This window comes from Scleropages formosus, chromosome 3 (assembly GCF_900964775.1).
Source record: "Scleropages formosus chromosome 3, fSclFor1.1, whole genome shotgun sequence".
Classification (NCBI taxonomy): domain Eukaryota; kingdom Metazoa; phylum Chordata; class Actinopteri; order Osteoglossiformes; family Osteoglossidae; genus Scleropages; species Scleropages formosus.
Window position 1 is genome coordinate 15673891 of NC_041808.1, and position 26241 is coordinate 15700131.

Below are 26241 nucleotides of genomic sequence, written 5' to 3' on the forward strand. Positions count from 1 at the left end.
GGTTAGAGAAATGATGGCGCTGAGATCTCAGTACCCCACAAAACTTACACAAATACAGAAACAGCACCTCAGGAAGCAAGCAACAACATATAGGTATCCTTACATTTATTTAGTTACCAGCCACAGCTGTTCTGGTGCCGAGTTAAGCGATCCAACAGCGTAACTGGCCTCTTCAATAAGACATGGAGCAAGCAGAGGTAGGACCTTGACTAACTGCAGCAGCTGGAGCTACAACTGTGTAATAGTACTTGACTGGACACAGAAAGGCACAAAAGCTTAAATACTGAAAATGTTAACATTTTCAGTAATCCACACAGTGGATAGGTTTATTTAATAAAAGCTTGCAATATATGCACATTCCATCTGTTTTCTTTTCAATGAGTAAGAATAAAATTAAATGTGAAGGCATAGCAGAATGGAAGTATTTATTTAGAAATTCACAGTCTGACAGCACTACATTTCTGTAGTTACAGTTGCTCCCCTATCAGTAGTCCTGTGCAACTGATTACAAAAAGCAGGAAACCTCTTCCTCGACAATAGATATACTCCAATAATAGGGTCTCAAAAAGTTTGGAAAACCACTTTGAAGGCAAAGTGAACAAAAAAGGTAAGGTACATAAAAATTGCACACTCAGTGCATAAGAGTAATATTTGTATAAATTAGTATTAGAATGTTTACTCTATAAAACATCTACAACTTTACCTCAATCTAAATTTACACAATCTTATAAATACTACACCCTTGTACCAGTTTTTTTAAAGTTATACAATCACATTTAAGTCCCTGCTCTGAGTGAGAGCACTTCTTCCATTTTTGACAAAGAAGGTCTCCATTATAAAGTCCTAGGCTCCCTTTGGGGTAAAAAATGGGAATCAACAGCAATAATTACCTCGGCCTATTATGAATGCAGCTGCAAGTTCTTGCAGTTTTTGAGAGATGAATCTAAGAATTGCTGGATACATTAAAACTGTACTCTTTGTGTGACAGCAGTCTACTCTGCACTGCTCTATCCTGGTTTCTACTTTTTTGGACCTCTGAACCCATCTTCATTTGCTGGAACCCATTAAGGTAAAAACATGATAGCTCTGACAAGAGCAGGTGATGAATTATTCAGTAGCTGATTTGGGCAGCTATTCATATTACACCAAAAAAGAATACAGGTCGCTGCTGAAATTGGTAAATATAAACTGACTGCACAAGCTTGGGCATATTTATTTTAAAAAAGAAAAAAAAGAAAAAAAAAAGCCTGTGCTTGGAATGATTGTGTTTATGCAGTGGCAAGTCAGAAGGACTGGCAGCACACACCTATATGAAATAATTGTTAAATTTAACAATCTAGAATATCTGGAAACCAATTCATAAAAGCAAAACATCCCCATAAATATCACCTTGAATAAAAGTATGCAGTGAAAAGGTACAAAGGCAAGGTAAGCAGCCAAAAAGTCCTCAGGCTGTTATGAATTTGTTGAGGTGTAATTACTGTTTGCTACAATGTAGAAGGTTCTACTAAACCAGTAAAAGTGAATTACTCTAAAATATTAGACACAGGACAAAGATCCAGCTCTGTCTATTATGGAGTTACAGAATGGACATATGTTTATGATTCTATAGAAGGTGTGAACAACAGATATGAGAGAGTCAGTATGGCATCAATTGACAGAAGTAGCTTCAGACCACAACCGGGCCAAATGATAATTAGGGAGGAGAGTTGCACTTGGTCTGACAACCTATGCACTGGTGGTGCCACAGCTCAAAAGAGCGTAACTGACATTTATGGACTGCAGAATGTGGAAGGTGCATGACTAGGTTACTGAACTCCACTACATCTGCCATTTCACACTGGGAAAGCAAGCAGAACAGTTATGTCAGACAACCTGAATTTATGCCACTTCACACCTTCAGTTTGTTCTAACATGGTTCGTGAAGACCCTGGTGGTCCTCTAAACAGAAGTCCTAGTGTTTAGTTTTCAGTAAGGACTGGGTCAATCCAATTTGTGGCGCTACCCAAAGGTTACTCTGGAAAAAGTTGCCATTAAATATGTGAAAAACAGAAACTGAGAGCGAAAGGCACGTAAATTACGGGCATTTTGAGAAAGGCGGAGTTAACATCTCAAAATTAGTTTGCCATGTCACTCCAACTCCCGCACCCCTTCTCCCCATGACACTCTTGCCCCAGTGAGTTGCAGCTCATGGAGACCAATTCAAGTCCACACCTCTTTCCTGTAGGAGATGAAAGTAACTGGGTCTGTAAAGACAAGCAAGCCTGGCAAGGAGGAAGATGGTAGGCATCAAATAGGTCCTGAAACAGCTGCTGCCTGGAATGCACCCACACTGACATCACTGCCTCCCTTCTTGAGGTTCCGCAGTGCAGGAAGAGTTTCCACACGTGGTGGCACCAGTACACCTGAGTGTTCGCTCCCTTCTGCCAACCTGGAGCGCCGCCGTTTGAAGGCCCGCTTTTCTACCCTTGTCCTCAGTAGCACCTGGCTGTCACACAGCCGCGTGCAGGCCGATATCCCACAGAAGTAGGAGTCCTCCGAATGGGACGAGCCTTCCGAGCTGCCCTCAGACGAGGGGTCCTTGAAAGTGGATGAATCCACTCCTCCCAGTGGTGGGGGGAGAGCGTATGGTGGGCCAGTGCCATTGCACTTCAGTCCTCCATTGGCGATGGTCGGCCTTGGGCCGGAAGGTTTTGTTGCTTCAACCTTCTCTGCTTTCATCTTGCAACGCTTCTTCTGAGTGGGTTATAAAAACAGCAGGTAGCCTGTAAATTAACTTTCTTTTCCATTTCAGATGCCTTTAAATCTAGATGTTTCAGTAAAAACATTTTATTTTGTACATGAAAGTATCTACTGCAGATTTTGTTATCTCTAAATGTAGACTTTCAGATTTTATGAAGATTAATTACCACGGAATAGGAGTTGGGTGCAAAACGGAATGGAAAAACTCAAGTCAAATATTCAAGCCAAGACCAAAATCTTGACAAATAAAAAAAAAAGACAGTACCTTTTTACTTTCCGGTGAAAACTTCAGAGGTTCGACAATGTACAAGTCATTGGGACCTACTATGAAGTGAAAAGGCAAGTTAAATTATTTGAAATTAATTAAAAATGACTCCAACTATTTTATGATGTAGCATGACAAGCACCCTTGAACTTAGTGTTTTATGCTAGTGGATTGCAGTCTGTAGCATCTTGACAAGTACATGCAAAGACACTGGAAAATGTAGAAATGTCTATCCCTGTTTGAAAGATGTAATCACTGTCAATTTAGATTGGGTACCGCTATACTTGTCTTACCCTGTTTATTGTTTCTGGAGTTAAAACCACTGTTGTTTGGTACTTAGTAACAATTATTCAACTATAAAACCAGATCACAACACTTTAAATTCATGTTACACTCAGCTTGGCTATTCAGAGATACAAAACAGAATAGTAAAATTCAAAGGTCAAGGGGGAAAAAAGAAAAACGTCAAAATACACCAAGTCCTCAGCTTATAAACACACATTTCTTCATAACTCAATTTATTTATGGGCAGGTGGTAATGTGGAGGTTAGAGCTCCTGCCTTTAGACCCAAAGATTGCAGGTTCAAATTCTACCTCCAGTTGTAGTACCCTTGAGCAAGTTACTTAACCTAAATTACTCCAGTAAAATTACCCAGCTATATAAATGGGTAAATAATTTAAGTAGCTTAACACTGTAAGATGCTTCGGAGAAAAGCATCAGCTAAATTAATAACGTAAATGTTTGTAAATCTAACCACTACATCACAATCAATAACACCAGACAGGAGCCATTTCATTATTTATTGTTCTTTGCTGCCAGTTAAGTCTGTAAGAACAGTTCTCCAATATTTTTTTTATTCAATTGAAAAGTGAAGAAAACAGAATTAAAAATGAGCTGAAACATGTCTGTATTTTCAAAAATTCATTATTAGAACATTTGTAACATAAAGACCTAGTGTATTGTCCTTAGGGGAGAACTACCAAAAAAATAAAATGTAAAAAAATGTAACTTACCATCTGTAGTCGGAAGCTGGATTGACTTTGAACGCACCAGAGGACAAGGTACCTTCCGCCTAACACTCATGTCATCATATGAAGAGAAACACCTGAAAATGAGACAAAACTGCTTAAACATATTATAGGAGGATGAATTTTGTAACAGATCAAAAGATTGTGGCTTGAGGCATATTTCAGCATATTTTGAAAGGTTCCATCATTTTTTTCCTCAAACATAAGATTTTTTCGACATAGGATTACATTAATTGTACCAGTGTGTGAGTGCGCTATAATTTATTACCAAGAATTCCCTAATGGTCGATAAATGTCCCCAAATTCCCTACCAGTCAACATATCAATGGGATCTGTGCCTATGCAGCAGAAGTGCCTTGGGGACAAGGTGGTATCCTACCTCTTGGGGCTAGGGTAGCTACTGGTCTGAGGGATAGTGTCACCAGGACCTGACGGTGGCTGGATGGTGCCCCGGCAGCACTGGGCACACAGCACCAGCCACAGACACACACAAAGGACCAGACACACAACCAAGTAGTACTGCCGGTCAGACACCTGCAAAATACACAAGATGCACGAAGCAGTTGGTACCACTAACCAGCGGGACAAAATCACAAAATGAACAGAACATAGATCTGAACACTGAGGTGGAGGTAACCTCTTTCTGCAGACTGTAGACAGTGGCTGAAAGGTTCAGCACTAGCTGAGTGACATTCCCCAGTTGGTTCTGTAGGTGCTGGATAGATTCTGTCTGTTTCTGGTCCTGCGGCATACAACACGAGCACAAATACTATCAAAGTGAATCCCTGAAGATATACAACAATCCCAAGATCAGATCAAAATACAACTGAAAAAAAAATCAGTTATTAAAGCAGTTTAGTGCAGGGGCTCTCACCTGCTCCTCTGCAATCCTTGAGGTGTTCTGGAGTTTAATTATGGTTTTATTGAAGGCCCTCTGCATCTCCTCCATCTGCTTTCGATACCTTCGGCATATTCATTTAAAAAAAGGACATTAGCACAATTCCAACCAGAGACACTTGTTTTAAAATGATACAAATATGTAAGGTGGCAATCTAAATTTTAGCTGTAGTCCATAAATTCCTTAAGAATTTCTACTAGAGTGGAACTGACTACAGCTAAGAACACAGGATGTCATTCTGCTTTGCAGACTATGCAGTCATCCTCACCTCTGGCTGAGCTCTTCTAAATAACGACTACTGAGAGACATGTTCATCTCTAAGGCTTTGATGCGATTGCTGAGCCTCATAAACACAGATTCCTTCTGGTTTGAACCGTGCACCAGGTTGCCATTGCCATTGATGTAAGCCAGGTCAGAGGAGTTCTGCAGTTCGGCGTAGAAGTCCGTAGCTGTGCGCTGGAGCTGCCCATTGCTAGAGGGCATGCTGAGAATGTCCTCCACAGAGTCCTCTGGTCTGAGCTCTGAGGTCAGGAGTGGACCTTCAGGGGGCTCCTTGGAGGAAACTGATCTTTGAAGGTCCTCCACAGCACCAGCAACACTGTCTGCATCAGCTGGGGGTGCAGGCACCTCTGTGGCTGGAGGCAATTCAGTGGGACTTGTGGCAGTAAGAACCTGAGTGGTCTGGTCTTTCACAGTGGAAACAGTGGTGTCATGTCTGGGAAAGTCACTATCAAAGATGAGTTCCTCTACTGCAGAGAAGATATTGGAAGCAGCAGTAGAACTGCTACTGGTAGTAGGAACCTCTCTCTTTTCTTCCTCTTGCATTTCTGGGACTGTCGCCAAGTTTACATGATCCTGCTCCAACATTTCCTTTGCGGAGGTCTTGACCTCCTGAGTGCCACTGGGGTCGGTGAAGCTTTGCAGCGGTATAGAGACAGACTGGCTGGGCTCTAGTTGCATGGGCTCCAAGGGTTCTGCAGGAGGAGTGGGGCTGTGCATTCCGTTTGGCTCACTCTGGGTAGGGATAAGCTCCTTCTCAGTAGGTGACTCCATAGGAGTCAGTAGCTCCACTGGTTGTGTGGGTGCTGATACTAGCAGGTGCGTTGCGACACTGAGGTCCGTCTCCGTTTCTCGCACACTCTTGGGCATCCAACGCTGCCTCTGCACAGAGAGTGCAGAGGAGCACCACCAATAGAGATATTCCTGGAGGGATGCAATGCAGGAAACACTGGAGAGCTCCCCACAGTACACAGAGCTCTCCACCTGCTTCACATCAAGTTGCTGGTTCTCCTCAGGGTCCACAACCACCCCATCATCTTCTCCCTCCAGCAAAATAATAGGAGACGGGCTTGGATCTTCTTCCTCTTGCACTAGAGTGACTATCTGGCTGCCCTCGGAGGGAAGCGGTATATGGGTTTCTGGGAGCGTGGCCTCAAGTTTCTCTGTAAAAGGAAATGGATCTGGCTCTACTGTCTCCAACCTATCAGGTACAAGGAGGAAAAAATTACTTCCCACAAGAAATCAAAACTAGCCTCCACAAGAAATGACCAAAATTATATTTTCTTTGTATGCAAAAATGAAGTTTCTCATAAGACACCAGTCTGAATCTCGCAAATGCCAATAATTAAACAATTCCATTCCAAGAATAAACACAAGGTCTGAAACTGAACATGAAACACTTCGCACAAAATCGTGTACAAGGCCTAGCGCCCAACAGACAGAGCTTTGTTATTCATTCATTCATCTATTTGGGACTACTGGCTGTTCAGGGGATGATCAGGGAGACAGGGACTCACACTGGGGTTGAAGCTGGCACAGAGCTAAGTTGGGACACCGTGGTGGTCTCTGTCACGTTCTGGTCCTCTGTAAAATTGTTGGCTGGAGGAAAGGATCAAGGTGGTTAATCCAATATTGAAACTACACTACTAGTTTGCTTAGTACAGCTTCCACCTTTACCAAGCACTCATTACCCACTTCCAACAGGAGTCAAAGTTCACACTGCATGACTGCTAGAATCCCACAGCATCAAAAAGGACACAACTGCATTTATTTATTCTTTTAGCAGACACCAAAGCAACTTCCAGTGAACACTACAGTGCCCTCCACTAATATTGGCACCCTTGGTAAATATGAGCAAAGAAGGCTGTGAAAAATTGTCTTTATTGTTTAACATTTTGATATTTTGTTCCAAAATTCACAAAAATACTCTGCTTTCATGGATATCAAACAACTGCAAACACAACACAGGTTTAGCAAACAAAAAAATCTTTGTTAAAATGTGTGCCACAATTATTGGCACCGTTTTAGTCAATACTTCGTGCTATCTCCCTTTGTCAAGATAATAGCTCAGTCTTCTCCTATAATGTCTGATGAGGTTGGAGAATACATGGAAAGGGATCTGAGACCATTCCTCCATATAGAATCTCTCCAGATCCTTCAAATTTCCAGGTCGACACTGGTAGACTCTCCTCTTCAGTTCACCCAACAGGTTTTCTATGGGGTTCAGGTCAGGGGACTGGGATGGCCATGGCAGAACCTTGATTTTGTGGTCAGTAAACCATTTTTGTGTTGATCTTGATGTATGTTTTGAATCATTGTCCTGCTGGAAGATCCAACCACAGCCCATTTTAAGCTTTCTGGCAGAGGCAGTCAGGTTTTCATTTAATATCTACTGATATTTGATAGAGTCCATGATGCCATGTATCCTAACAAAATGTCCACGTCCTCTGGCAGAAAAAGAGCCCCAAAACATTAAAGAGCCACCACCATATTTAATCGTGGGCATGAGGTACTTTTCCATATGGCTACCTCTATGTGTGCGCCAAACCCACCTCTGGTGTTTATTGCCAAAAAGCTCTATTTTGGTTTCATCTGACCATAGAACCCAATCCCATTTGAAGTTCCAGTAGTGTCTGGTAAACTGAAGATGCTTGAGTTTGTTTTTGAATAAGAGTAGAGGCTTTTTTCTTAACTTGTGGTGATGTAGGTGGCGTTGGATTGTACTTTTGGAGACTTTCTGACCCCAAGACGCTACTAACTTCTGCAATTCTCCAGCTGTGATCCTTGGAGATTTTTTGGCTACTTGAACCATCCTCTTCACAGTGCGTTGAGACAATATAGACACATGTCCTCTTCCAGGTTGATTCATAACATTTCCAGTTGACTAGAACTTCTTAATTATTGCCCTGATGGTGGAAATGGCCATTTTCAATGCTTTTGCCATTTTCTTATAGCCACTTCCCATTTTCTGAAGCTCAACAACTTTTTTCCCCACACATCACAGCTATATTCCTTGGTCTTACCCATTGTGCTGAATGACTAAGGGAATCTGGCCTGTGTGTTACCTCATATTTATACCCCTGTGAAAAAGGAAGTCATGGTTGAACAATTTCCTGTTCCTAGTCACCCAGGTGTACTAAAAATGTAAAATATCTATGGGAATATACTGTACTTCAGATATAAATTCATATAAGAAAAATATATGGGTGTCAATACTTGTGGCACACATATTTAACATTTTTTTTTTCTGTTGGATGAACCTGTGTTGTGTTTGCAGTTGTTTGATATCCATGAGAGCAGAGTATTTTTGTGAATTTTTTGAACAAAAGCTCAAAATGTTAAACAATAAAGACAATTTTTCACAGCCTTCTTTGCTCATATTTACTAAGGGTGCCAATATTAGTGGAGGGCACTGTATATGTAGTGTACACTACATCTTTTTCACCCAAGGTGACTTGCACTACAGTTCACTGCCTACAGTGACTCACTCAACACACCAGAGGAAAACACTGTCCCTTACAAACACTCTGAGCAATTTTAGAACCAGCAATTCACTAAAGACATGTTTTTGAACTGTGGGAAGAAACCAGAGCACTCACAAACTCCAGAGGGAGAATATGCAAACTCCACACAGACTAAGCAGGGATTGAGCCCATGTCCTCTCACACCACCCAGGTATTGTGAGACAACAATGCTACTAACTGAGCCACTATGCATCTAAATCCACAGTATACGAAACAGAAGTAGTAAACTGGTGAAAGACAGTATTCTTAGTATATCTAGAGCACATGATGAATGAGCTAAAGAGGTCTATCCTCTGAGACAACATTTAACAGTTAACAAATGCATCAAAACACTACCAGATTTATATAACACGTGGACATCATCCATGACAGCATGGATGGTGCTCCGACATAACGAAGAGAGCGTTAGCAGGATATCAAACACACATTAACGGACAGACTCCAGAATACAACTTTAATCCATCTATTAAAAATAAAAATAAGATCAAAACAGAGGTCTTCAAATTCATCTTTACAAATTGAAATAGTATATGTAGACAATTTTATACATCTTGTGTACCAAAAAGACTTGTACAAAGTGAAGTCCAAGAGTGTTTATAGCTTGACTATTAAAGCTTGCAAACAAGTGTTTTACCATCAAGCCACAAACCTTTGATTCCCCACGCATTGGTATGGCAACCCTATGAACAAGCTGCACAACTGCCAAGAGGAAGCTACTAGATATTCCTCAAACAACCACACTAGTCATTAACCCGCCTGCACCGGGAGTAAACAAAAAATCCATTTAATTAATTTGCTTTGCAGAACTACGTAGATCATGTTTCAAAATTAGGACAGTTCATTGGGAATTAAGGCAAAGAGTGTGGGAAGTGGCATCACTAAAATAAAGAAAGATTTCAGTACCTTCTCCCTCAATGCCTTCTTCCAGTTCCTTCTTGGCCCCCAGGACATTGGCTGCTATGTTGTTGACCATGCTCAGGATGGCATCTGCAATGCAAACACAGGTAGATGAATGGCCTCATTCAGTGATGCAGTGGACCTGAGACAAGCAAGTCAGCTAACACCAAGCCTCACTGTAAACTCTAAACCACAGATCTGGCAAATTCTGGGGTCAAAATTAAAAACACTTGGGTTAGTTGTAGCTCTTTTCTAAAGATGGACTGTGGCTCAGGTTTTGGAACAGTTACAGCCCCCTTTCAGTATAGCCCACGGGAGGGGAGATAGAGGTCCCTGAGACAATAAAGTTGAAGCAGTTTAATCACTACCTCAAGCTGGAAGTTGTACAGTTTAGTACTGCAGCACAAAGCCACCAATAACAAATATAACCAAAGTAATTATATGGACCATATGAACTCTATAACCTGATTCCTGACAGCTTCATGAAAAAATTTCTTTAAGACCGAAGCTACTTACTTGTGGCAGAGCCTATGAGATTTTTTGAAGATTTATCTTCCAATGGTGTATAGCCGACCGGGTAATCTGTGAGATAATGAGCAAAAATTCAGTGCCAAGGGCCACCAGAGGGACATGAGGCAGAAGCGAGGAACATGGGGCCCATCAATGGACCACCACTGCCCCAAGGCATGTATAAAAATTAAATCATTAAAATATCTGTTAATGCACTCATGTTCATGTTTGTTTTCAATGCAAACGTCCTAATAAGTGGTCCTATGTTTGTGGAATAAAGAAAAACATCTTACCGTAATCTTCATCCAGATACTCCAGCCTCTCTGGAGGATACTGAGACTCTGCTATCTCCTCATATTCTTCCACCATACTAGTTCCAAATACCCTTAAGAAGTAATTAAAAAAGGTTCCTCCATGTTAATTAAGCAAGTTTGCTTACCTCCAAAAATACACAAGACAGGAAGGTAACATGTAAAACTAACATACAGGAATTTAAGATATCAAAGGGAGTTTGGATGATTCACCATCATGTTTTTAGAGTGGCTGATGCCTATCAGCAACTCCTCACCACCTACTGCCTACCTGGCATTAAGTGCACTCAAAACTGCAAGGTGTGGACTGCTTCGCAACAAGAACATTACCAGTAAAATCTAAATATTTTTAAAAATTAAAAAAAGACAACGATTAAGCAGAAGGCAAAACAATTTAAATGTATTAGTTTAACGTCATGCCATTATGTATTAGGTTACACAGCAACATTCTGACAACATGCAAGTCAAATACTGGGTACCTGATGAGGCTTAGGGGGCAGAAGTGCTCAGATCCAAAGTGGGAAACCAGTTCAACCTAAAAGAAAGAAAAAGAAAATGATCCAAGACTGACTGAACAGAAAAAAAAAAAATTTTGCCTGTATAGTAGATATTTAAATTGAGCCTAGGGCTATGTTTTATTGATGTGCAGCTCCATCACAAATTTCCTATTAGTGTGCATTTAGGAGCACAAAAACAAAAGAATGCTAACCTTTACGTACTTGATGAACATCTGATGCAAAAGGGAGAGAAAAAAGATAAGTTAAAATAAAGGAAACAGATTCATGCTACAAGCAATTTTAGTAAATCAGGTTACAAAGCATTCATTCAATATCATCCAACCCAGCATGGAAATAGAAAAGTTTAACGACATCAGCACAGGTGTGAGGCAAAGAGGCCCCTAGTGCCTGTATGATGTTAACATTACTTGACAACAAAATACTGGCAAATTCCACAGTGGACAAGTTGGCATACTCATGAACAGCATGAGCACCCAACATATACTGCACTTCTCTCTGGACTAGTTATACCAAGTCCCTAAAACAGCTCATTCCAATCAACAGCAGCTGACAGAAGTCAAAGAAATATAAAACAAGCATACAAAATATACCAGAGTAAACACATGCAGCAAGCATTAGAGCATATATCATTTAGACAAGCAGTGCTGAACTAAACCGTAAGCGAAGAAACTAAAACATGCTTGTATGTCTGAGAGAATCGTGCCAAGAGAAGAAGTTGCTTTTGGTTTGGTTACAAAAGAAAAACCAATAATTTGGGCCCTGCTTAATCATACAGAAAACTAAAAATGGAATATGAAGACAAATCTACTAACCACTGCAACATGACAAAATTGTTGTATGTGTGATTTAGACCCATTGATGCATAAGAATGCCAGCAGTCTTTATGTCAAGTGCTAACATAAGTCTTGTGTTTTATACCTAGAGAAAACCTGCATACTTTTAAAAACTCATATGCACCATTTTTGGCTTCAGTTCAAAAAGATTTTGCTGGCCATCGTATCAATACAAATTACTGTACATATTACTAGGAACCGCTGTGTAAATTTAGCACTCTAAGAAATGTTTACATTAGTTCAACATGACCAAACAGTGTTCTGTATAACAGAGCTACACATTATTGCAAGAATACTGAACCTTGTAAATAAGTAGCTGGTATTACCATGCTATAAAAACATGTGGTTGTGCATCCAAGTCCCCCTCCTAACTATACACCAGGGGTGTCAAACTCATCTCATTCAGTGGGCCAAATGGGATTTGGGGCACCTGCTGTGGGATCTATAAATTTAACGTATAAAACTTACCAAGACACTGAGCAGCTGAGTGGGTAAGCACTACTCGTAGCCATTGTAAGTTATTAATACTTCTACTGAAAACTAAGGAATTTTGAAAAGTCTCCCAAGGATGTTACAATACTGATCCTGCTGGTACGGCACCGTCAGGCATTTGACGGCATGGCTATAAAATTGATGGATTTACTTCCTATATAACTTTGCATGAACAAATTAATTTATTGGATTTAATCATTGTGTTATTAGTGCTAGTTCAAGTGGCATGTAATTACAGTATTTAGTCTCACCCAAATACCAAACTAACCTTTACATAACTGGACAAAAAGCTTCCAAGACATAAGTTTGACAATTTCAGTCAAATCTCAGATTGTCAGTAGAGGCTCAGACCACAAACAGATTGAACTTATTAGCAGGACTCTTGATACAGAATTTGATTTACACAAATAATTTTTCAGTTTACAATACAGAAGTGTGTGTTTAACAATACGACAGCATTACTATCTTGATAAATTTGAAATTAAAATGTAAGGTAGCTATTTTCAATCACATCCATTACAGAGCCACAATTTACCTTGCAACCTTCGGAAAATGTTTCACAAATAAAATTCAAGCCAAGACCATTTGCACTGTGCAAGAACTATGTGGTAGACATAGCTGGCAGGTCAGCCCAGTGATACTGAAGTACCTTCACATATTTGGCATATAGGTGCTCATCCAGCGGGAAGCTCTGCACTGTTCGCTCATCGCGGGCATGGAATGTGCCCAGTTTCACCCATTTGTTGGTCGGATATCTACAGGATGAAAAATGCAACAATAGCCATTTTCTCCGAGAACACAACAGCATGCAATTATTAAAATTTTATTTTTATGTGTACACTGCTACCCAAATGGAAGGTTTACAAACACGGAATGTGTGAAACGGAGAAACACATTGTGGCATTAATTCCCTGTAAAAAAACAGGACTGACCTGTCACTGATGGAGACCAGGAAGTCTTTTGGGGTAGAGGAGAAAAGCTCAAAATTAGCAATGTCCAGCTGTTTAACTTGAATGGGCTCACAGAGCTCAATGACAAACCTGGGGGAAGGAGAGGAGGTGGTGAGGACAAGTCTCCACAGAAGAAGTCACATTTCACTTAAGGGCAGAGTCCTGAATGAGTTTTTGAATCTCTGACCTGAAGTTTTTAGTATTTCATCTCACCCTATGAACACATACTTACAGAAGACCACCATCACAGTCTAGTCTAAGAACTAAGATAACAGTCACACATGTATTAAATAAATCTTAAACTCTCTATTTAAAAAAGCCAGCTAATGGCATAGTTCAACAAAGAGAGAAACACCAAGATTTTGTAATCTACTATGATGATGAGCAATGTGAACTGACCAGATCTTGTTGCTGCAGGGGTTTAGCATATACAAGTCCATATTCTCCATGAGAATTGCTGATGTGCTCTGAAAGAAAGAAAATAAATAAATAAATTACATACATACAATTTCAGGCCATAAAGTTGTGACTATCACTCTTTATGTCGGTGGTATCAATGTGGTACCTTAGCCTCTATGTTCGCTGAAAGGATTTTAGCCCCACATTCCACTGAGGCATAATTGTTTAAGTTCTTCTGCACCTTCTTCACAGCAACTGGGCTCCCAGTGGAGGACGAATGAGTTGAGAGGCCTGCCACAGAACAGTAGGTCTTAGGTAAATTATAGAATATATTTTACAAATTATAGTACAGTCAGTTAATACATGAACTTATACATGGTAAAAATAATCATTCTGCTCCCTGCAACAAATGTGGGTTTTCCAAAGACTGATGATCAAAACACCTCAAAGGTTTTACGCTTACAGTTATGTTACAGTGCATTACATTTTATTTCGCAAAAGGTCTCCTCAAAGGCTTTAAAGGCTTTGGAACAATCCCTGTGCTGGATCCAACATCCCCAGCCAAACATCTACAACTTATGAATGTAAAAATCAATGACATCAGTGTTTTTGCTCTAAGTTGCAACCATATGTGAAACATCCTTTCATGAATTTCAAATTATGTGCACAACTGAGAAAGGGTATTTAGGGGTCCACTTTAACTGCTTACTTTTCTCCTTCTCTACCTCCATCATCTTCTTTTTCCATTCATCAAAGGTAGGGATATCCCCATGGTCCTTGTTTGGGACAGATGGATCGACATCCTTGCCCAAGGTAGCATCAATGGTCTGTCAGTAATAAAAAAGCATTAACCACTTCAAAAAAGTAGTATTTGAACACATATGCATTACAAAAAACACTAAAATGTAAAGTTAATTTTTTTATGTTAAAACACCACCCACTGCACTTCTGATACACTACTCCGAGGCTGACCTTACCCCTTCCTTCACTGTGTGGGAGGTGTTTCCACCGTGGTCCCGTCTCGTTGTATTTTCATCCGTGCGACCAAGCAATGGGCTTACATCACTGTTGGTCTGCTGTCCTACGGTCACTGGGTCACTGGGGTAATTCTCTGTGGTAGGATCCACTGGTAGGCTACAGGAGATGGCCAGAAGACCAAAATCCATGGTAAAACTCATTAGGTATGACAGCTTGATGCAAACAGAGGAGTGTCCGCAATTTATGTCAACCAAGCCCTAATCATAAGCCCAAGTTTTTTTTGGCAGCAACAGCAGGCAGAAGCCAAGGAGAGAGATTTGCTGTTCAGTGAATCAGTGAGAATGCATTTCACATTTATTCATTTAGCTGGCACTTTTTTGCAATGCGATTTACAATGTTAAGCTACTTACAAGTATTTACCCATTTATACAGCAGGGTTATGTTTTTACTGCAGCAATTTTTAGTAAGTACCTTGCTCAAGGGTACTACAGCCAGAGGTGAGATCTGAACCTATGACCTTTGGGTCAAGAGGCAGCAGTTCTAACCACTACACTACCAGCTGCAAAAGTTCTTGGTTGCATTTACTTAGATTGGCCAGTGCTTACCTGGGTTGTGTTCTGGCAAACAAAGCAGAGTCCCCTGCCTCACAGTCTGTGGCTGACTGGTCTGGACCAGTGGAGTCAGTCACAGGAGTATCTGGACTGGGAACCTCCACCACACTGAATGAAAGAAATAATATATCCTTTACTCCAACAGGGCAATAATACAGAGAGGAAAGAGTATGATCAGTAAAGTATGATCACCCCGATTGTAAGGTAAGTAGAAAAGTCCATTAAACAGTCCTGTCAGCAAATCAGCTCAGACAAATTTACATCACAACGAAGACATAACAGTTCAGACACTTGTTCTCTGTTAATGGTTGGCATAGAGTTAGCCCAGTCACGGCAAATTACTAGTCTCCTTATTTACTCAAGCTTCTGACCTTAATAGCTTCAAAAATTGAATGTCGAAAGAACGTGACGAGTGACATGAGTTTAATCAAAACTGAAGCTTGTGAAAATTGTGGAAAAGGGGAAAATTTTTCATAAAAACCTTCCAGAATTTGTCACAAACCTCTGGAACTCTACTGTGAAACCTCATATATTCCTGTGTGTTCTCAAATTGCAAATAAGCCGAAACAAAACTTTTACACTGAAAATGAATACATTACCAGCACTCACCTAGTGGGAGTTATGGAAGATTCCTGCACAGTAGGTGAGCTGAAGATATCCTCAGGGGTACTGACTGTGCTCTCTGGCATGGTTGCAACTGTGTCACTGGTAAACTTCATCTGGCTAGGATCAGGCTCTGGTTCCAGATTCACTGTAGGGCTTCTCTCAGACTCGGACACTGGTTCTGTCTTTATGGCCGCAACAGACTCCTCAGCTCTCACAACCTGTTCCTTGCCTGTACCTCCGTGCTCTTCCGTGCCTGAGGAATCCTGTGGTACAAGCTTTTGTAGAGAAGCCTGCTCTTTGGCCAGCCCCACATCATAGGAGGACCGGATGTTGGCACCCCAACAAACCTCTACCTGTGGACATTCAGTGCAGCTTTATCATAGATATACATCAACAAAACCTCTGCATTAATAAAACTGTTTAAGCTTCAAAAAAAGGTTCAAGGGTATATTAAAATACAACAAAATACAGAACATGGTGATATACCTTTTACAAATTTTCACCAGCGTTCTCTTTTCCATTTTTCTATTACATCTAATAAAGTGTGATATATGCTGAGTTTTATTTCTACTGCAGCCTGACTTCTACATCAACCCATAGTTTATAACATACATATTAAAGAATGCCCAAAGGCAGTACACTATAAAACACAAAATAAGCAGAATAAAAATAATGACCTGGCCACATAAAGAGGGACACCCATGTTTATGAGTATAGATGTCCCTGCTCCTAGGACATCCCTGGAACTAATGTTGTCCATCAAAAAACAGATTACTGTTCTTGGGTGGATCAATAAGGCCTACAGAAGCTGTCAACATCCAGCTTTGGAGATCGACAGTGAAATCATCAACTGTTCTGGGCTCCTTTACTATGGCTCTTCTACAGCTGGGTAAACAGGTTTTGTGAGGTCCTTCATACTGGGACCCTTTTCAGATGCAGGACCACATGTGGTCTATGCATTCACTACATTGTACACTGCTCTCTAGGGCACAACTTTGAGACAGCAAACAGGCCAGCTACTTAAGAGCCACATGTGGGGGTTGGTTGGGTGGGTGGCTGAATGGCTTACCTTGTCAGCCTGCTCCTCCTTCGACTCCCCCTGCAGGCTGCTGTCTTGTGGAGGCAGCACTGGTGCCATAGAGGTCTGCTCTGAACAATGGACATGACAACTGAGGAAGCTGTGAAAATAAGGGTTTGAGGTCAAATGCAAGCACTACAACGTAGGGACACATCTCAGATATGACAGCTGTCCACTAATACAACATCGGGGAAGGAAACAGAACACTTCAATCTAGGGTTATGGGAAGGACAACCCACACCTGACACATTCCACTGGGACTCCGAGCTGAGAGGTTAACTGAAGAATTCCAAGTCATATTGGTTCAACAGAGCATGCTGTTCAGGTCAGAAAATTATTCTCTAGCGCCCTTGAAGCTTTCCCATGTATACCCAAAACTTGCAGAAAAAAAGCAAGATGCTTTTGTCCCACCCACGCTTTATCAAAATAAATCTAACCAGATCAATCTGACTTAATGACAAAGCAGAGGTATGTAATAAAGGCAATTATGAATGTAATCCTGTACTTTTAGAGGAAATGCTACACACATCTTTAAACAACCCATAACTGCACACTGTCATCTCGCTTTTCTTGTATCCAAGGTTTAGGCCTCAGTTTCACATGTTCTAGAAATTTACTAGAGAACAGATTTAATGCAAGCAAATAAAAACACTGACTGTCCTAATTGTGTTAAATACAGTCCATCAATTTATGTTCTGGCACATAACCAATCTATGACACATCCCATCCCTTATAATTCCAGTAAACGTACCCAAGTTTCAAACCCCAGAAGTGCAAGGATTAGGGATTTAACTAATGATCCCTACAAAGAAAAAATTACTACAGAACTCCATGTTGGGCAAAATTTCAAAGTCAGATGTATAAGCCTGCGAAAACTGAAACACGGCACTGTAAGATATCTCCTAAACAAGTGTAAAATGCTCACATGTTCCTGCAGACAAATATTTCCCAAAGAATGACAAATCTAAACAAAAGCCATTCTCCAGTCATTTACTTTTCCGTAACATTTATTCATTTAGCAAACGCTCTTCTGCAAAGCGACATAGATCTCAGCAAAAATCCAATTTGTGCATTATATTGAGAGAGACATAGTTGCAGATATGCGATTCTTAAGTAAACCTAGTTTGATTCGTTCCACTTTATGCACTAATGTTCATCGCACGAGTAGGTCCATAAAACGCAGGATAGACCAATCCTGATCACTTTCCTACATTCTTTTTAAAAAGGTACACAAACATTTACATACAATACAGGAAAAGCAGCTGTGTAAAGGTTTATCTTGGCATGATCATACAGTTGCGGTGCATGAACTTTTACACCATACATGAGTTTGAGAGATCATGGGCGAAGTGAGTCGAGAAAAGGTGAGTTTTCAGACCTTTCCTGAATGTAGACAGAGTTTCAGCAGTTCTGAGTGAGAGGGGGAGGTCATTCCACCACAACGGAGGCAGAAGTAAGAATCTCCGTGCTTTTCTTTTCATGTGCAGGACCGCCAAGCGAGTATAAGTAGATGAGCAAAGGGGTCTGGTTGGGGTGTAGCGGTTGATCAAGTTTCGTAAATAATAAGTCATAAGTCAACAGTTTCCCAACCAGTTACAACCCTGTTAAAAACCAATCAAGTTCCCAGAAAATACACTGCACAGAAATTTGGCAAGAGCAAAGCAATACCTTTGCCACTTTTAGGTTAATTTTCTCAGAACTCCAAGGCTTAATTTAGAAAGTAATGCCTCATTAACAAGTATCAATGCTTTCTCACATGATCCTCTTTATTTTAAATTAGATGCACCAAAACAGACTGTGCACAAACTAGTCATCAAACTGGGGATATTTATAGGCAGAAACCAGAAAATGACATAGCTAAAAGCTTGCAGTTTCTCCATGCTTGTTTGCATAATCCTTGCCCTCATACACTGTCACAGTAAGCTTCTGCAGGACTCAAACCAATGCAGGGCTGGAGAATTTAAAAGGAGTGCCTTGCATTTGGCTGCTGAAAGCAGGAGCAGAACTGCAGCCACGTGGCTGAAGGCAGGCAGCCAGGACAGCCAGGCAAAATAGGACAGTGCATCGGGAGGGCAGCAGCTCTGATGCCTGCACTGCTCGCTTGTTTTTGTACTAGCCTGCAAAAACTCCACCAATTAAATCCTGTACATCTTCCGCAATCCCTCTTCAGTACACCATCACTTCTGGGGACTTTCCACCTAACTTTCATATCAACAGATGAATGGCACTGCTTATAGTTTCCTAGACCTATGGCATGAAGGAGACTCATTAAAGGTACAGCAATTAGATATTTTATTACAAAGGGCTGAAACAATTCATAAAATTTTATAACACATCTGTATTCTTCTAAAATACTGAAGCTACAAACATGCACTATCCATAAACAAAAGCTTGTAATAATTCTAACCTTAACATTGGAAGTCGCTTTGGAGAAGAGCTTCAGCTAAATGAATAAATGTAAATAATTTCAGGTTATTTCAGAATAGTGTAATGCATGAATTAAAATATCACAGACTTGCGACAGACGTTTTCTGAGACCACCTAATTTATAAGCACCTAAATGAGGGAACGTAATGTGAACAGATCAAATATACTTTCTCCACATGCCTAAAAGTGACTGCCACCTGTTTTAAAGGCGAATAAGACAGATAAGAAAGCTAGCATGAACTCTGGAGATTTTACCAAAGATCAGTTATAAAAGTCCATCTTAATGGATTGCCTCTTATGACTGGAAATGAATCGCACCTCTGGCCGATATTAATCCAAGACCAGAGTGAGAAACAGATGGTTAACTCAAAATGAAAATATTAATCACAAACTAAATGGATTGCAAATGAGTGGCATAGTTGGTAGAGCCATCAAAAGGTCACTCAATGATATGAGCAAAAAAAAATCCCATTTACTGCCAAAGCAGGATGAGCATGTCTAAGTATGTGGTCACATACAAGAGCATCGGGTGCCACCAGTGCCAATGTCCCAGAAGCCCAGGCCACACAACTTAACCCGGAGTCAGTTATCTGGGTCTCTGGCACTGGATGGCATCCAGTAACGGAGTCGAACAGAACAGAAAGTCAGCATCATTAATAGATAATCAGTCTCTTCCATGTTACACCCATATGGCCATAGTGTTACTCAGTGTTAGTTTATGGGTGGAGTCCAGCATTTCTACACATTTTATACTGGTTTTAAACCTGTTAAGAATCTGGTGAAGGTTCTTCACTGCACAATTCAATATTTATGCACTACCATTCAACTTATTGCACTGGCTATATCGTTCTTAATACCACTTGCACAAATTTATGTAAAACCCAAGTAAGGTGTTCAATAAGTTATTCGCTACAGTGTCGTGCCCAGTGATAAACAATACAATTACTGACATAAAGGGTTGCAGAAATCATAGTGGTTAAGGGCTGTGTGCGCCTGGCAGTACATCATGATGATGTAAGTACTGTTTTTAGGGCTGTGAAGGTTCAGGGTTTGAAATGTAAGGTATTTACTCAGCGGCCTTCATCATACACAGTACAGGCCAGGGTTACTGTGAATAGACATGATTGTAACATAATAATAATAATAATAATAATGACAATAATAACAACGACGACGACGACGACCTGGGCCAAGCAAGTGCATGGATGGAGATATTCCATTTTAAAATTATAGACAGAGTTGCTATGGGACTGTATTAAGTGCAAAGTTCTCATATCATGCAATAACAAGGACGGGGGGGGGGGGGGGGGGGGGGGGAGTGTTGCTCAGTTTGGCAACAAGAAAACGGTTAACTTATTATTCAACCGAGGAAAAAACGCCGTCCTTCACTTCGTCGTCATACTTACTTAGTACTCATACTAATACTGACACAGAATTACATTTCAGACGTGGTTTTTACTAAAGAAATCCACCTGAATTAATTAGTTATCACACTAACTAAATAATAAAGTAATAAGGAAAGGAAGCAAAGGGACTTCTTTAAAAAAAAAAAAAAAATGTCAGAGAGAGACGGGCCTCAGTCTCAGTGTCTCCGGACAGGTAAAGACACGACGCGGCGGGTCTGTCAGACTGACTGAGTACACCACCAGGGCCAGACACCCTGTTGCCTGCCTGTCCTCCCTCCGAACAATTTTGAATTTATGATTCTTCTCACAACCGACCAAGAAGAGGAAAGGAGCGGATAAGTCCACTTACCAACACACACAAGCGACAGCAAGACACACCAACAGAACGCGCAACCTCTTCTTCATTATCCTACACATGAGAACAACATTCTCGCTTTTTTCCTTTCCCTCCGTCTTCTCTCATTGATCGACGCGAGGCCACCATAAGTGAAAACTGTATCTAATGAACACGGCAGTCGACGGCACTTAGCGCTTTGCCATGCGCCCCAGTACTTTGGTGGCAAGCTAGGATAAGCTAAAATAAGCTAAGCTAACTATGCGTAGCTTTCGCGAGCGCACGAGACCGACGGTAAGCTCATGCGCCACTAGGCAGCGCTCTCGCGTCCCTGCCGAATTCCGACACCGTGAGAGTCTCACCCAATAGGAACGGCCGGCTTGCGTGACGTATCACGCAGCCGTCACGCTCATCCGGAGCTCCGCCCACCGTCCGCTGCCAGTAGTGAGTTGGAGCTTTTGACATGGAGTCCAAATATGCTCAGATAAGATCATAACGAGTCATCGCATATACACAGAATGTTGCACAACTTATGATCATTCAGTATGTATGAAACCCGAATACACTTAATTTGTCGTGTATTTCGTGATTAATCAAAGTTAATAAATTTCTCACATTGGTTTGGTTACAATTTCACACGTGACATTCCTTTCTGTAAATAAAGTTTTTTTTTTTTTTAACCAATAAATTCTACACACAAAACCATATATTTTAGGAGATATTTTATCTATTTCTTCTAGAGGAATATCATCTGAAAATAATAAAAACATAACTGATGTGAATATACAGTATACTAGTCTAATAAAGGTTATTATTAAGAAACAGCCATAGAGACAGGTTTGCTGCTCTTATGTATGTTAGTGACGCACCCATTATTCCTGAGGGTTTCACTTTTCCGGCTGCTCAACAGTTATGTCAAGAGGACACAGCTCTATGGCGAGGGACACGGTGGGATGATGGAAAAGGGTTAACTTCTTAAATCCTCAAAATCCATAATTTATGGCCCTGACATTGTGACAGCTGGAGAACTGTACTGTTGAAGAGTCTAACATTTCACTCTGGCTCAGGTAAAAGCTTATTACAGTCTTTGTGTTCCCGTTCGCTGTCGCACGAGTCCCCTTAACGCACACCGATTTGGATCACCAACTGAAATCAGTCACGGAGCTGGGAAGAAATTGAAAAGAGCATAATTGCCACCATCCTAATTGCTGGATGGAGAAATTAAAGCTCCACAAGCCTCCAGTATGCAGCTCCACAGCTAAATCAGCAGGGCGAAATCAACTCGGAGAGAGTTCATTTGGTCCCTTCACACTAAATTAATCTCAGAGCCAGAAACTTTCTACAGACTGATGGAGCACTTCTTCTTTCTTCTTCCTCTCTGTCTTCTCAGCAATTCCAGGGGCTTCTACTGAAAAACAGATAGAGCAGATTCAAATGTTTTTCCAAACGTTTACTTTTCAGATTTTCATAAACATTGGAAAAATATTGATTCCAACACACAACCAGCAGAGAACCATGTTCTTACCTTTTTACCTACAGTGTAGGTGAGATTCACAAATGCAACTAATGTGGGAATAAACTATGGGCAGAATTCATGCCAGTGCACCTCAGCCTTATTGGTATTCAAACCAGGGCAGGACCTGGATCATCCAATAGGAGCTTCAAAGTGATATGCAAATTGGTTAAATCTGTGCGAGAACTAAGTGACTGATACAATACTGAACATTAGTCAAGTGCCCTTTTGCATCATCCAAGTTTTCCGGAGGACATAAGACACAAAACATAACAATTTAGCTTGAAATGAAACGGCAAATACGACTATAACTCAAGGGAAAGGTTAAAAAAAAAAAAATTAATTTACATTTACATTTATTCACTTAGCAGATGCTCTTCTCCAAAGCGACGTACATCTCATAGAAAATGCAATTTGTGCATTACATTGGAGAAAGAGACATGGTTGCAGACGTGATTCTTAAGTAGTCAGTTTGTTTCTTTCCACTTTATGCACAGATGTTCATCACATGAGTAAGTGCACAAAATTCAGGTTAGACTAATCCTGATCACCTTCCTAAATTTTTTTTTTTTTTTAAAGAAAGGTACATAGACATTTATTTACATACAATGCAGGAGTAGCGGCTGTGTAAAGGTTTAGCTGGGCATGATCATAAAGTTACGGTGCATGAACACTTATACCATACACGAGCTTGAGAGATCATGGGCAAAGTGAGTCTGGAAGAGGTGAGTTTTCAGACCCTTATTAAATGGGTCTGAAAACTTCAGCTGCAGAGGTTTGATGGCAGCAGCGGAAAGGCCACACAAGAGAGAGTTACAGTAGTCCAGACGGGATGTCACCATGGCCTGGTGACCTCCCGTGACAAAGACATCTTTGTCTTTAGAGTTTGAGTGTAATTTTTTATTCCTTTTAAAAAATATAAATTTTTGCGCTTTTGAAAGTTTTATGAATCCGTTCATGATCTCTTCTGAACATTTTCAGCCTCATTTACAAGGTTATACATTCAAGATACACAGGACAAGATGTTGCAAGATGTTGCAGAAGTCGCTTTGGAGAAAAGTGTTTGTTAAATAAATAAATCTAAATGTGTCGTGAATTTTTTTTTCTTGCAAAAGGGGAAGTGCACTTTTGACTCCACGTTACCCCAGTTGCTTGCCTTGTTCATATCTGTTAAATGTCTAAAAGATGTCTAAAGATTGGGTGTTACGAAGTTCTGAGCTGAAAATATTGTGTTAAAAAACAGACTAATTACTATCACCAAATTCCCTTGGATATGTATAATCTTTATGTTTTGCATTTCTGCCTTGACACTTCTCTCTCCACCTTCCCTTTGTTGCTAGAACACACAGTAACTAGTACACTGGTGCCTAAAGTTACATTCATCCATCCATCCATCCATCCATTGTCAACAACCACTTGTTGTTAGCGGGGTCGCAGTGAGCTGGAGCCTATCCCAGTAACAGAGGGCACAAGGCCGAAGGGGGAGGGGACACACCCCAGACGGGACGCCAGAGTTACAATCATTCAAGTTACAAATTGTCAAAGATACAAACCTTTTCTGGTTTATTTATTAATTTTAAATAAATTATTTTTATTAATATAATGTTTTGTATTTTGTCCACGGTGCAACTTTTCTATTTTCTATCTTTTATTTCTTTGTCTTGGAAAGTAAAAGTGACCTGCGTTCCATGTCCAATCAACAGTTGGGAATAAAGCCCTTCCAAAACACAGCAGGGTTGTGAAACCATTGTGATTCATCTGACTTCCACAGTGGTTACAGCATGTGTCTGTGATCAGTAACAAGATGAGGAACACTGCAATTGTTTATGGGATGGACTGGACGGCAAACAGCTTTGTAAATATAATGGATGTTTTTATCTCCACTTATTTTAAATTAGTTTTAATGTTTATGTTTTAAATTAAGAAAATGAAATAAAACTATTTAATAGTGTTTTTTTTAATCATTATTATTATAGTTTTATCTGAGCTTTATGCAGAACGATCCAGCAAATAAATGAAGGGACACTTTTGTTATGTAGAATTTATTTATTATAACATAGCGGTAAAAGTGACTTTGGATTTACAGTGAAATCGAGTTACGAACGGACTTCCAGTCTCGGTTTAGTGGCAGCGTTAGAAGCGCGACACCTCCACCTAGTGGTTGATAGGAGTACTGCGGATGCCAGGTGATGCCTAGCTAAAAGATTTGGTGGACCACTTGTCCTTAAAACACACAACACCCTCATGAAACAAATATTGAAAAATCATTTATGTACATAAGAAATTACAGAATAAATAATGTAGCTGGTTTAACTTAACCTTTTTTAGTTGAATAATCTTTTATTGGTATTGAGGTACAACATATTAATTGCCTATTACTTCTATAATAAACAAGAAGCCCCCTTGAGGAGCTTTCCGTTCTGCAGACCATACTTTGACAACACCAGGTGTGAATGTGATGAGCCCAGAAGTAAACTGCTTTGAGGACACAGATTGCAGGATTAACCTGAGTAAACTCCTTCGGTGGACTCCTTGACCATAGATTCATTCCTGCAACAATGTTTCGATGTCTATTATGGTCATAATTATAGGGCACTTGGGGGGTGCGATGGCGCAGCAGGCTTGATCGGGTCCAACTCTCTGGTGGGTCTGCGGTTCGAGTCCTGCTTGGGGTGCCTTGCAATGGACTGGCGTCCTGTCCTGGGTGTGTCCCCTCCCCCTCCAGCCCTGCGCCCTGTGCTGCTGGGCTAGGCTCCAGCTTGCCGTGACCCCGCTTGGGACAAGCGGCTGGCATTGCATTGGTGGCACAGCAAGTAAGGCTGCTCTTTCACAGCACCTTGGTGATGCAAGAGGATGTGGGTTCGATCCCTGCTCAGTCTGTGTAGAGTTTGCATGTTCTCTCTGTGTCTGTGAGGGTTTCCTCTGGGTGCTCAGGTTTCTTCCCACACTCCAAAGACATGCTTTTCAGGTTCCCCATAGTGTGTGAGTGACAGAGAGAGTGTATTTGTGTTCCACTGATGTATGGATGAGTGACCCAGTGTAAGTAGTGTATCTAGCAGTGTAAGTCACCATGGTGAATAAGGTGTGTGGGCTCATAACACTACATAGAGTTCATTGGAAGTCGCTTTGGAGAAAAGCATCTGCTAAATGAGGTAACAAATATTTTATTTACATATTCCGGGTCATGCGTCTTTCTTGCGCGCACTAAAGGGAATGTGATAGAGACCAATTGTCTGAGGTTATACAGCAGGTCCTCAAATTTTGCCAGGGCTATAATGTCCCACCACTAAAAAAGCCAAAGTACCATTAAAAATTCTGACAGAAATATGAAGAGCTACAGATGAAGCCAGATTTTCTTCCACCGCATGTGGCTGTAGATAAATTTTGCACATGAAACCAAAGGATAAAATTGTGAAATTTTGCAAAGACAATGGCAAAACGGCATGTAATGCAATATTTAAGCATATCAAGTATCAATCATTTTTATTAGTTTCACTGGAGCTGCAATCAGTTCCAGTTCTCAAAGTCCATAACTCTTGCAAGCAGTTTTCACATTTAAAGCGCTGCATTCACAGATCTTAGAAAACTATAATGGAAACGTAGCACATAAATCAAATGTAACATATAAATCAGTGGGGAAA

The 26241-nt window shown here is 40.6% G+C and overlaps 1 protein-coding gene across 2 annotated transcripts; it reads right to left on the reverse strand.

The window, feature by feature from the left end:
• Positions 1-393: 393 nt before the first annotated feature.
• On the reverse strand, positions 394-21324 carry LOC108935251 (SUN domain-containing ossification factor-like). Of its 2 annotated transcripts, XM_018753714.2 has the most exons (23): positions 21103-21324; positions 16912-17020; positions 15846-16195; positions 15231-15344; positions 14625-14781; positions 14357-14474; positions 13814-13938; positions 13648-13715; positions 13231-13338; positions 12948-13053; positions 11165-11185; positions 10935-10990; positions 10438-10529; positions 10151-10216; positions 9641-9724; positions 6731-6812; positions 5203-6414; positions 4911-4998; positions 4674-4778; positions 4416-4570; positions 4022-4113; positions 3008-3066; positions 394-2736 (listed from the first exon to the last, which is right to left on the reverse strand). In XM_018753714.2, the coding sequence occupies exons 1-23, from the start codon at positions 21168-21170 to the stop codon at positions 2290-2292; spliced, it is 3882 nt and encodes a 1293-aa protein (XP_018609230.2). In that variant the 5' UTR covers positions 21171-21324; the 3' UTR covers positions 394-2289. The 2 variants fall into 2 exon arrangements, with proteins under 2 accessions (XP_018609230.2, XP_018609231.2); XM_018753715.2 differs by lacking the exon at positions 11165-11185.
• Between the last annotated feature and the right edge of the window lie 4917 nt (positions 21325-26241).